This window comes from Schistocerca piceifrons, chromosome 3, assembly GCF_021461385.2.
Source record: "Schistocerca piceifrons isolate TAMUIC-IGC-003096 chromosome 3, iqSchPice1.1, whole genome shotgun sequence".
Lineage (NCBI taxonomy): Eukaryota > Metazoa > Arthropoda > Insecta > Orthoptera > Acrididae > Schistocerca > Schistocerca piceifrons.
In genome coordinates this window covers 717,218,985-717,233,022 of record NC_060140.1, presented here as the reverse complement: position 1 = coordinate 717,233,022, position 14,038 = coordinate 717,218,985, and the positions used below count along the sequence as shown (strand labels likewise).

General features: G+C 34.5%; 1 protein-coding gene across 1 annotated transcript in view; it reads left to right on the top strand.

Annotated features, from left to right (window-relative positions):
* The first annotated feature begins 3,156 nt into the window (after positions 1 to 3,156).
* Positions 3,157 to 14,038, top strand: part of LOC124788990 (cytosolic carboxypeptidase Nna1) — a 580,471-nt gene continuing 569,589 nt past the window's right edge. The window contains exon 1 of the mRNA XM_047256278.1: positions 3,157 to 3,217. Coding sequence (XP_047112234.1) covers positions 3,157 to 3,217 — 61 coding nt within the window. The remainder of the gene's footprint in view (positions 3,218 to 14,038) is intronic.

Here is a 14,038-nt window from a genome sequence, read left to right as displayed (position 1 = left end):
TCAAAATCAGTTGTAATGATATCAAAATAAGGACTGTCCAAAAGAATGTAAGCACTGAAAAGTTTTGATAATTCATACCCCCACCCCCACCCTGAATGCAACAACCATTCACAACTTATAGAGATTGGTTGGAGAAGGATCTTAGATGTGCTCATCCTTCTCTATACTACCTCATATGTGCTTAATGGGACTGACAGAAGGCCAAGATTGCACCAGCATGTGTGTGAAATGTTTTTACAACTTCTGTGGCGTAATTCAGGCAGGATGAAGTTGCCTGTTCGCTCTCTCTCCTGCTGTGTGTTGTTGGTAAACAAAGGGTTACAAATACACAAATCTGCCTCCAGATTGTTATTTGTATGAGGAACAATGGTAAACATAATAAGAATCAGATATGAATCCACAGTAACATGAAATGATGCCATCAGTATCCTGAACTTCACCATATGGGTGGAGAAGGATCCAACAGCCCATTTTTCTTTCTTTTTTTTTTTTTTTTTTTCAGGTTAACATTTTGTGGGAGTGTTTGTGAGATGATAGATAAAGAGGTGCGAGCCATTTTGCTCACAGTTTTACAATTATTCTTGGACTGCTTCATATCTGTGTTCAAGACATCAGTAAGCAAATAGCTTGAAACTGTAAACTTTTAAAGCAAAATGTGACACATGTGAAACAAAAAAATAAGATTTTGTTCATAATTGTTGTTCAGCAGCTGCAGTGTGTATACCATTCCAGTCTGTTGGTTACTATTCGTTCCATATACTGTAGGCATTTCGTGATGTGGAAGAGTTTATTCTTCTAAAATGAAAGATGCCTATCTCATTCAATGCTTTTTTGACATAGGCTTGCTTATGATTTAAGCCTATACAGCATTGAACTTTTGAGGATGAGAGATTAATCTGGTCAAACCAGCAAAGTGAAATTAAAATTTTTTTGTGCAACTGATAACTGTTTTTTTTATTTTGGTGAGAAAAATAGATATAAACCAAATGTTTGAAAATATTAGCAGGCTTGTATGAAATTATAGCAAGTTAACATTTAGATATATTATTAATATTACAGTTCCATCAGGGCACAATGTCCATGGAATTGATTGACACATGGGTCTTTGAGGAGGGCTTGATGAAGCCAGCCCAGAGTCCTTGGAGTCTTGTTATTACAAATTTGTTAATAATATAACAGCTTGGAAATTGCATGCCTGTAGGCAGTACATTTGTCAATTATAATTCACCAGACCTTGTCCAACAGTGTCCAATTAACTCTAACACTTTTCTATATCACAAGGAGTATGTTTGTGGAGACTGTTGAGATTCCCTTTGGGCTTTCTAGATGATGAAAGCATGGTATGTGCACAGTAAGAAAGAATTCTGTTAGCAACACACACTGGACTATTTCCTAGAAACATTGCTTCCAGGAAATGATCCAGCATGTGTTGCTTAGTCATTCTTAGCCCACTGCCTATGCTGTCTGAAATCTGGTGGTGTTGTATTAGAGAAGACATGAAGCCAGAGAACTGGTGTGAATTTTAGCATGCTAGTGAAAATTCTCTTTGCTTCATTTAGCTGGACATTAATATTGCTGATATGATGGCTTCTAACCCACACAGGAGCATAATATTTGGCAACGGAGCATGCAGTTGATTGTGCTGTAGTGTGTAAAGTGTCTTCTTGATCTCCCAGTGTGATGCAGTCAACTACTGATAATTTTATTTCTAATTTTATTTTTGTCTGGTTATTTCAAGATGTTTCCCAACTGCTCTAGAGTGGTCATGTATAGCGTCTGGATGTTTAGGATGTAAGTTGTAGTTTGTTTTATGTTGTTCAGAACAGATTGGTAACTTATTTTGGTTATCTTTGTTGGCATTTATTCCCTTGTAATACTTACTGTTTCGAAGGTGAAGGAAGGAAACTGATACATTGTTCATTCAGCAACATTCAGAAAGTGACTAGCTGGTGGGCTCTAGTTTTGTTACTGCTTTTCATAACCTTTTGTCTCTGGCAACTCACTCAAAAGAATCCTTTTAATTTTTTTTGTCTTTATTTTCAACATGTTTGGTTTTCAGGATCATCAGTTTTCACTTCATGATTGCTCACTGATACTTTTGGGCCAGCCTATCATAAATGTTGTCCTATAGACAGTAAAAAATTCAAATATGCTAAAGTTCTCACTTCACAAACCTATGGCATTTCGTATCAACATTCATTCTAAGTGTTAAAAATCCTTAAAAATTCACACTGAAAAATTATTTCATGCAGTTGAGAGACTGTTCATACAGTGCTTGCTGTAGTATATTTAAAAGTAGACTTAATCTGTCTCATTCTCTGAAATATGCAAAATGTGGATAAGTCAGGTGACCTTCAAATACCTGCTCTTTCGAGTGTAGAAACTTAGAAAAGAACAACTAAAAGTAGATTGTAAAAATGGGAATGTTCATTTTCCTTTTATTTTACTTTATTTCTTATCTTCTATGCTATTTCACTTTCCTTTCATAGAGGTCAAAATTACACAGGAATGTTGTACCCTCTGAAGTATAATAGAGTTTTAAATGTTCTAGTTTGTGAAAGTGTTGCACTTTTGACAATAATAACTGAATCAGAAAACCTAGGTTTTCCCACTACATTCCTATTATCATTTCTCTTTGATGTGGACTGTGTTAAAAATAATTTTTCAGTTGTTGAATCATATTGTAAATTATTCTTCTCCATAGCATAATGATGTGTCATTGACTTCTTAGGATTTTGTGAGATGGTTGTTGAAATGATGATGGAAAAATGACACTCGTGTTTATTTATGATTTGAAAGTGAAGTACAATATTTCTTTATTATATTCACTTTTTTGTTTAACTTATTCTTTCATTTGAAATCTCTACTTCAGACTATGCATGGAGTAGTACCTGAGTCTAGTACTACCATTTAAGATGAGGATACATATGGCACTGCATTTACTGTAAGCAGTCTTTCATTATTTTCTACATAAGCAGCTGCATGCAGCCGCAGGTCAGTTGCCACAGCACTGTGAGCAATGATGTGTAGAACCCGACTCCCCTAGCAACAATGAGTCACACTTTTCAACCAGGGAGGGGAAATGAGTGTGAGTGTGAGGTGGGGGAGTCGGAGGGCCCCACAGGCGGGCCCAGCTACTTCTCAGGCTGTCAGACTATGGATTCAGGAGCTCTTGTTAAACAGCTGCAGGCAGCACTGTTCCCTATCTGTTCGAAGGGTGAGTAAAACTGTTGCTGTCTTTCACATTTTGCAGTAGCTGGAAAAGCAAAATGTATCGGGGACAATGAGAATGTTTTTGTTTATTGTAAAATTACAAAATAAACTATATTTAATTGTGATTTGTGGTAAGAATGCAGTTAAATAACTTGTGAAGTAGTGACTGGGAGATGTTCATTTTCGTTAATCACTCAGTTTGTATCTGTTCAATAAATATTTTGTGATATTCCTCTATCTTTGGTTACTTTACTTGTCAGACTACTATCTCTTGAGTTTATTATTTTCCCAAAAGAAATAAGTTTGCATGCAGTGAATTTAAATGCTGTTTAATGCCACTCTACCTTCTTACCTTTTGGCAGATTACTCTACCTTTTTATGTACTGACTGCTAAGAATATAGTTTTACTTAATATTTTATGATAACCAAAATACAGACATGCTTTTAAAAATTCATACTTTAATTACAGAAAATTTATTAACTCAGAGGTATTGTGTAAAAGTTTGTATGTGCTGTTTTAATGTTAATGGACATCTTTGTGTTTAAAGCAATGAAAAAACTGTTATTCACTTTTAATCTCAACCCAAAAACCAAGTTTGAGTTTAATGTTAATGTTTCTCCTATCTAGTTGTGACTTAGGATGTTTGGACAGCATAATGCGAAATCAACCACTGTAATATGTACAAGACACAAGCTCTATCAATATTTGATTGTATTTATAAGAGCGATGAGAGGTAATTGTTAAGTTTTGTGTCTTAATGCTAAGTTAATATTTTTTTATTGAGGGGTGGGGGTCATTGAGTTGTCATTTGTGCTCCTAAATGTGCCTAAATCAATGCAGCAGTTAGCATTTTTTAAATCATTCATATTTGTAAATACAGATCTTGCACCCATAATTGGGAATACTATAGCTATTTACACAAAACTTTCGAACAAAGTTATGTACTGTTCCTCTGTTATATACATGCAGCTTCAGTAAGTGGATGCATTTTCTTCTCTCGGAAAATGGTTTCATATTAGCATATAATGCAAATTTTACTGTGATATAATCCATTTATCTGAATCGTTTGTCAATAAGAAAGGGCTTTGAAACAGATTTATAGTCAGATTGCATGTGAAATGAAGGTACTCTCATAAAAAATAAATTCAGAGGGGAACCAAACTGTCAGTTGTTGTCAGTAATGTTTCTGACATAAGAACACTGTGAAGGTAATTCTGATGAACCCATGTTTCTGGCTCATTTAATTTATTATGAATTTCTGTTGTATGATTGACTTTATTTTATGACCACAAGTTGTTTCCATTGTTTAATGTCTTAAATGGGCTCTGTGTTGTCTAATCCAAGAATTACCTCAGTTACATGTGTTGTAATTTAGGCACATCTTAGAACTATGATAGGTAAAGAAAAAACTGTTCTTTTTTACAAAAACATGTGGACTTTGTTATGAACAATCCATTGTAGTTTGAGAGTGATAGAGGTGTTTACCAATATAGTACTAGAAACAGAAATTATATGCATTTCTCTCTACGGAATCTAATTTTGGCACAGAGAGAAGTGCAATATACAGCTATAAAACTCGTGTGATAATCTGCCCAGAGAAATAATATGTCTGACAGATACTAGATGTATTTTCAAATGTAGATTAAAGTTGTCTCTGAATTGTTAATTGTGGTTTATTAGTCTCATAATGTAAATAATGTAAATAATTTTATTTAGGTACAGGAGACATGTCAAAATTGTGCTAAAACTTCACAATAAACGTTGAACAACCAATCTTAGTAACAGCATCATAACAGTCTGCTTGTGTCTGTGTATGTGCAGATGGATATGTGTGTGTGTGTGAGTGTATACCTGTCCTTTTTTCCCCCTAAGGTAAGTCTTTCCGCTCCTGGGATTGTAATGACTCCTTACCCTCTCCCTTAAAACCCACATCCTTTCGTCTTTCCCTCTCCTTCCCTCTTTCCTGACGAAGCAACCGTTGGTTGTGAAAGCTAGAATTTTGTGTGTATGTATGTGTTTGTTTGTGTTTTTATCGACCCGCCAGCGCTTTCGTATGGTAAGTCACATCATCTTTGTTTTTAAATACAGTAATATAATTTGTTTCATATATATAATTAATAAATCTTAAGACTAAGCAGCCCCGTCCCTGCTGCTCAGATTATCATTTCATCCTTTATGATTATTCTACCATTTCTCCACAGAATCTGCTGTAGCCTTATTTTTTAGAATTCTGGCTTCATATTAAATATATCCTACCCATTAATTTGTTATATATTGTCATCCTCATATACTGTCAAGCCCATGCATATAATTTCAGTTTATATGTGGGTAGCATAAAATTCTTTTTATTTCTCGTATTGTATGTATGGTTAAAATGATCGGCTTCAAATAATTTTTGGCTGCTGTGAAGGAAGATTACAATTTCATAAATGTATATGGAGGGAACGGTTCCACTTTGTAGTTTGCAAAATTATGGCCGACAAAATTCTCTTTGCTGTACAGTACACATATATCTGACAATTTTCTTCTGCAGTTTCTATATTCGTGACACACTATTTGAACATCCCAGAAAATTGTGCCATACCTAATAACGAACTCAAAATAACAATGATGTGTTATTTTTCGTGAACTCATGTCAATAAAACTGCTTAATTAATTTGATGGGAAGCCAATATTTGTATTCCAGCTTAAGTTTGTGTCCTCATTTAGTCTAAGAAATTTGATCACATCACCTTCTTTCATAAGTTAATTGTTAAGTTGTATTTTAAGTACCATTCATTTGGAATGCTTGGTTTTGAAAGGTACCTTATGGTTGTTTTCAATATTCAGTTTCAACCTATTTGGCTGGAACTGGTTTTAGGATATGAAGTTCGCTCATGATACAACTCAGGATTTTTTCTGCATTGTAATCTTCAGTTAAAACCGAAGTATCATTTGTATTCAGAACTGATGGGGAATTTATATTTATGGATAAGTCATATATGTAGAATAGGAGCAGGATTGGCCATAAAATGGAACTTAAGTCATACCTTGCAACCCTGTACTCCATTTAGAATAATAATTCTTTGCAATTCATATGATAATTACCCTTTGTTTTCTGTTATGCAGGTATGGTGTAAGCCATTTCAGAGCATTGCCCTTAATCCCACATTTATGTAATTTGTAGATAAGCAAGGCATGGTTTGCAGAGTCAAAGGCCTGTAACTTTACTCATCTGAGGCAATGCTTTCGTATCTTCTCACTAAAGTTATCCAGTGCATCCAGAGTGATTTTTCCTTGCTGGAATCCAAATTGGTTACTCATAATGTATCATTTTTTACAATAAAATTTTGTAGCTGGTTTGTGCTTACTTTCTCTAGCACTTTTGACAGGGCTGGAAGAATAGAAATAGAGTGATGGTTTCCCAAGTCTCCACTTGACCCTTTCTTGAGCAGAGATGTGATTTCGGCATGCTTCAACATATCAGGAAAACATCCTTGTTCGAAAGATTGGTTGATAATTTGTGTTAAAGGATGTGCTATTATGTGGTACCGTGCTTTAATCACTTTATAGCCTTTCCATTTCCTGTACAAATTTGCTTTCAGTAGCAGCGCCTCTGTCAAAATTGGCTGAAAAGTTGATGGGGAGCCAATATATTACTAATAATGAAGGCTACACCAGAAATTTGCAGTTCAAACACTTTACTAGAATTTTAACACTGAATGAGCTACTGTTTATCACCAGTTTGTGTCTCCTTTACTTTAATTATGTGACAGATAAAACAAATAGCGACATACTACAGTCAGTTTACATTCTATAATATGATTGTTCAAGTGCAATAACCTAATACTAATGCAAATATTCATAAAAATTCAAGTTTGGTGAACAAATAATTAGCACAGTCACTGTCTCTCAAATTTAATAGTCAATATTAGCAAGAGAGTGATATGCACAGTAAGTAACACTTTTCTTAGCCTAGCTCTGTTGTCATAGTGAGTGATAATCATTATTGAAGTTTGTCATAGTCCATGGGAATAACTACAAGTTAATAGTCAGTCATTAGGAAATAATGACTGAGTGACTGAATTAACTTCCAGACATGAAATTTACAAGGGTCATTTAATAATTAGAGAGACAATTTGGTCTAGAGAAAAAAACCATTTATTTAAAAAAAAACAATACTTTTTCTACTTTTCAACATAATCCCCTTAAACATTTATGCACTTGTTCCAATAGGTTACAAGCTTTTTTTATTCCAGCCGCAAAGAACACTTTATCTTGATGTTTGAACCAATTTCCCACAAACTTTTTCACATCCTCGTTGTCTGGAACCTCTTCCCATGTAATGCCTCCTTCATTGCACCAAACAAATGGAAATCACTAGGTGCTAAATCAGGACTGTAAGGGGGATGAGGTAGTACTTTTCAGCCCATTTTGTTGATGGTTTCACAGGTTACTTGAGCAATATGAGGATGTGCATTGTCTCGCTGGAGAATCTCACCTCCCCTCTGAGGTCCATGATGTCTCTATCTCATGACTGGCTTCATCTTGTTTAAAAGCAAATCCGAGTAGTATTGGCTGTTCATTGTATGCTGCTCTTCAAGATAATCACAAAAAACTGAACCTTCAGCATCCCAAAACACCCTCAACATGACTTTTCGTGCTGATGCTCGGGTTTTGAATTTTTTCTTGACAGGTGAGGTGGTGTGCTTCCACTCCATGCTTTGTCATTTTGATTGTGGCTCATAATTGTGAACCCAAGTTTTATCACAAGCTAAAATTTTGTTGAGGAAGTGCTCACCTTCTCTTTCATAACATTCCTTTAGCTATGTGCACACTCTCAACCTTGTTTCCTTGTGTAGCCACATCAACTCTGTTAGGACCCGTCTTGCACAAGTTTTGCGGTACTTCAGCATGTTACAGATGATGTTATGAACTGTACCAGTACTAACTTGAACATCATCAACTATCATTTCCACAGTCACATGGCAGTTGGCACGAATAATGTCATCAATTCGAGTTTCAAGTGAGGGAGCTGAAACTGCAACTGGCCAGCCAGAATGGTGTTCGTCAGTCATTGAGTCGCAGCCATTTTTGAAGCTCTCTCCACTTGTAAAAATTTGCATGATTCATACAACCCTCACCATAAACTTTAGACATTATACAGTATAGATTCACTGGTTTCTCGCCTTCAACAAGTAAAAAATGAATAACAGAACATTGTTCAACTAAAATGGATGTTTCAAGCGGATTCACCATCTTGAAATATATTTTTGATATTATAAACAAAACAATGTTGATACATCAGCTGATCAGGGCTCATCCCAGTGATGCCAACTAAAAGCCATAAAAGTACTGAACTTGACCTACTAACAGTTTTTTCCCCAGACCAATTTATCTCTTTAATTATTGAATGACTCTCGTAGATAGCTTGTGCCACATTTCTGACTTGTAATTTGTACTGTATCATATGCAGTATATTATTCTGTATTTTTGGACAGAGATCTGGCTCATTTCATGACTCATTGCAAACTGAACTTCATCTGAACAAAAATGGCTTTCAACATAAGTTGACAGTAATTAAAACTGAAGTTGTCTCTTTGATTTATGTTTATGAGTAGTTGAGGAGATTCATTTTAACATAGACTTTCAGATACAGTAATCATTTCTGTTGAATTATGCTGCATAGTTTGCCTAGAAATGGAATTCTATTTCAGTAACGTCTCAAAAATGAGATCAACAGGAAGTGCAAAATGGGTCGGTGGGGATGGCTAGTGCACAAATGTAAGGGTGTAGAGGCATATATCACTAGGGGTAAGGTAGATACTGCCTACAGGAAAATTAAAGAGACCTTTGGAGAAAAGAGAACCACCTGTATGAATATCAAGAGCTCAGATGGAAAGCCAGTTCTAAGCAAAGTAGGGAAAGCAGAAAGGTGGAAAAACATATAGAGGATTTATACAAGTGTAATGTACTTGAGGGCAATATTATGGAAATGGAAGAGGGTGTAGATGAAGATGAAATGGGAGATATGATATTGCACGAAGAGTTTGACAGAGCACTGAAAGACCTAAGTCAAAACAAGGCCACACGAGTAGACAACGTTCCATTAGAACTACTGATAGCATTGGGAGAGCCAGCCATGACAAACTCTTCCATCTGGTGAGCAAGATGTATGAGACAGGCGAAATACCTTCAGACTTCAAGAAGAATACAATAATTCCAACCCCAAAGAAAGCAGATATTGACGGGTATGAAAATTACTGAACTATCAGTTTAATAAGTCATGGCTGCACAGTACTAACATGAATTCTTTACAGACGAATGGAAAAACTGGTAGAAGCCGACCTCAGAAAGGTTCAGTTTGAATTCCGTAGAAATGAAGCAAGACTGACCCTATGACTTTTCTTAGGAGGTAGGTCAAGGAAAGGCAAGCCTACATTTCTATCATTTGTAGACTTAGAGAAAGCTTTTGACAGTGTTGACTGGAATACTCTCTTTCAAATTCTGAAGGTAGTAGGGGTGAAATACAGGGAGCAAAAGGCTATGTGCAATTTGTACAGACACCAGATGGCAGTTATACAAGTTGAGGGGCATGAAAGAGAAGCAGTGGTTGGGAAGTGAGATAGGGTATAGCCTATCGCTGATGTTATTCAATCAGTATATTGAGCAAGCAGTAAAGGAAACAAAAGAAAATTTGGAATAGGAATTAAAATCCATGGAGAAGAACTAAAGACTTTGAGGTTTGCCGCTGACATTGTAATTCCTTCAGAGGCAGCAAAGGACCTGGAAGAGCAGTTGAATGGAATGGATAGTGTCTTGAAAGGAGGATATAAGATGAACATCAAGAAAATCAAAACTAGTATAATGGAATGTCCGCTGTAAATGGTAACAGCCAAAAAGTTGCAAGATAAAGATTTATTGAAATCCGTGACCACAGTTTTAGTATATCTAAATATACCTTCACCAGAAGCAAAAATACACCTGAACAGAAAGACACCTTCATTAGCAAAAAACTTAGCAACTTAACTGAGATAGTTTCAAACTCCTTGTTCTAACGTAATATAGTCTGGCTGAGCATAGCTAGTTTTCTTGTCTGTTGATGCTGATGGTCGAAGTAGAGAGGATATAAAATGTAGACTGGCAATGGCAAGGAAAGCATTTCTGAAGAAGAGAAATATGTTAACATCAAGTGTAGATTTAAGTGTCAGGAAGTATTTTCTGAAAGTGTTTGCATGGAGTGTAGCCCTGTATGGAAGTGAAACATGGACGATAAATAGTTTAGAGAATAGCAGCTTTTGAAATGTGGTGCTACAGAAGACTGCTGAAGATTAGATGGGTAGATCACCTAAATAATGAGGAGGTACTGAATAGAATTGGAGAGAAGAGAAATTTGTGGCACAACTTGACTAGAAGAATGGATCGGTTGATAGGACATGTTCTGAGGCATCAAGGGATCATCAATTTAGTATTGGAGGGCAACGCGGAGAGCAAAAATCGTAGAGGGAGACCAAGAGATGAATTCACTAAGCAGATTCAGAAGGATGTAGGTTGCAGAAGATACTTGGAAATGATGAAGCTTGCATAGGATAGAGTAGCATGGAGAGCTGCATCAAACCAGTCTCTGGTCTGAAGACCACAACAACAACAACAACGTTTTAAATATGGGTGTTAATTACTCTGGAATTAATTGAGTGCAAGAGTCGCTTACATATTTTCATCATTAGCTGCTCAATGCTTTATTTTTTCTATAAGTTTTTCATCTTCTTTATCAGGAAGTCAGTAATGAGGTATATGTTTAAACATGAACAATGATAATGAAATTCAAAATCATAGATTTTAGTAATTAGTACAGTTTTTAGGTGAACTAACTGTCTCATTCTATTCCTGATAACAAAAGGAATGTAATAGTTAATGAAGTCGGATAAGCCCTGAGTCAGTATTTGAGATTTTTAGGTTCTGTGCACATGTTATATTAATGACAAAATTGAAGATGTCTCAGAATTTACACATACACATAAAATTAATAACAGTAGTAATAAAATAATGAAATAATAATAATAATAATAGTTTGGGGATGGAGGAAGAGAAAATGGAACAGCTTGAAGGAATCCACCCGCTTTGTTCCAAATTCAGCATGTATCCCATTCCACCTAACAGAATTATTACTTTTTGATGATATAACATTTTCCACGTCCTTTATTGAGTGTTTTTGAAAATCTGTTACATACTCAGCTTTTGGATGGTGTCCAATGGGATTTACTTCACTCTGGTACCCTACTATGTCAACATCTGACCTAGCCATATTTTTGAGGAATCTATTTAAATACTTTGATTTTGGAGTTGGGTTTACAGTAAGGCAATCACCTACATTAATCATAGATATTTCATGGCTACTAACTCCAATGCTGAATTGTGATTTGGCAGCAGACAATACAGTCTTTGTCTTACTTTTAGGTTGTAAAATCAACTTATAGTTTGGCATTTTTGTGGCTGTCTTCACACCTTTTTTTAAAAAAATTATAATATCTAACATACTCAGTAAAATGGCAGTTTTATCATATTTCAGTTCATTGTGGAGTTACCTCTTCCTGACACTAGAAATTTGCATACCTTGTGTCATCCACTTACGTTTACCAGTCATTTGTTCACACATGTTTTTAACTGGAAAACATTAATTAAACATCTCAAGAAAGCTACTTAAAAATTCTCAAAGTCACTACTACTTGAAATACAGCAGTCAAAAGGCCATTCAATATCACTTTACTGAACTGTTTTCATCAGAATTCCTTTTATACAGCTTCCATAACTTGAAATCATGCTGTTTATTCTTGCTAGTTCAGTGGATAATCCAGAAGGGGTCAGAGATTCCTAAATCCAAGCAAAATTTGTAAATATCTTCAAACACAAAATGTGTTAAAATATTATCAGTGCAGGTCGCTGACTGTATATTTACTGTAGTGGCTTGCATGAAGTATATATTGAAGCTAAAGTTATTTATTATGTCAGTGTTGTTTATGTGTCATTACTTTCAGCTATGGTATTAATATTAAAGTCATCAGATATTAAAATGTTTCTCTTTTTTTAATTATTGAGGTTTTAAGCAGGCTCTGAAATTTGGTGAGAAAAGCTTCAGTTGTAGCTGATACTCTGTAAATAGAAACCACTATGACCTTTAGGTCCCGTAACTCTCAAATATACACTATTCATTCAAATAATTAAAATAATTTCTATTTTATTCACCTTTACAATTCCTTGTTTATCACAGAGGAATACTTGAATATAAATTAGAATAATGATTTCTGTTCAAATATTTCTCTGTGATATAGAAGCAATTGTTAAGGAGAATAAAATATGAAATAGGAAATTATTTTAATTATTTGAATGAAGAGTGTATATCCATATGTTACATATTATTATTATTATTGAGATTGAGTAACAATTGGAAATAACAAAAATACCTTTATTTTATGTTTCGTATTATTATTATTATTTAGATATGTTCATTAACAATAACTTACAAAGTAGTCATAACATTCTGCCTTATAAAATTGTAGTTTTGTTTCCTGCAATTGTGAAAATTTGAGTGTATTTGGCTAAAGCACAAGAGGAATTAGCAGAATTGTGAGCTTTGGTTTGCGGTAGTAACATTTGGGCTAGGTCATAAAGCCTCCCAAATCAGTGATAAAACCCAGTAAGTGCTACAAATCTGATAGCTTCAGTGTAGCTAACTCTAATAGCTTCAGTGCTTACTTAATAGCACACAGAAGCATACACGCATCCCAACAAGTTTATTAGCAGCCTAACAATACAGAACATAAAAATGCAGGGTGAGGCTGAAAATGTTAATAATACCAAGAAGGTATTTTTGTTGGATGTAATTCATATTAAATGGATGTTATGTAATGAAAGTTTCAAAGTAGGAGTGCAGGCAACAGTTTAGAATAGAATACAATAGAATAGATTTATTCACCTTTGAGGATTTTCTGTTTAATTGCTGCTGTCAAATTTTACAGATTATATATTTTCCACTTCTACATTAGACTTTACACATTACATAAATATATTTACAATAATCAGTTAATACAGTTACATAATACATTATGTTTGCACACTATATATTAAACATTACATCTGATTTTATATATTGATATATTTAACTTTGTGTATTGCACAGTACTGCATTTTGTTATTGTAAATAGCTTATCATAATAAAGTATACTTTCATGACAGTCTTTCACAGTGTGATATTCTTAACTTTTAATCCATTTTTCAGTTTTACTTTGGAATTTATTCACACGCACTGTATGACCAGTTTTTAGGACTGTGTTAAAAAAGCACAATGGCAAGATGTTTATAATGGTCATGAATCTTTGCTAAATGGTATATGGCATGGCAGTTGTATGTAAATTTATTGTGTTATGCTGATGTACTGAGCTTATTAGATTAAATAGATTTATATTTTCCTTAAAATAGATCAGGCTACTGCAAATATTTATACTTGGTACTGTCATCATATTAAATTCCTTAAAGTAATTTCTACAAGATTCTGATGGTGCATGTAACATCCTTTTTCTACCATTTAAATATTATTTTTGCATCACTGGAATTTTTCTGTGATAAAATTTTATATGTCAGATGTGAGTGGAAGAAGGTAAAGTATACATATAATAAGAACATTTTGGTGATGCAACTTCTCTATTTGTGCAATAGACACTACCTGAGAGAGTCTGTTACGTATTTTGTATGTATGAGTATGTTATGCAAGCCTTTAGTCAATATGAAAACTAAGAAGTTTTGCTGAGGTACTGTCCTGTTTCAGTGCATTTCAATAGAACAATATTC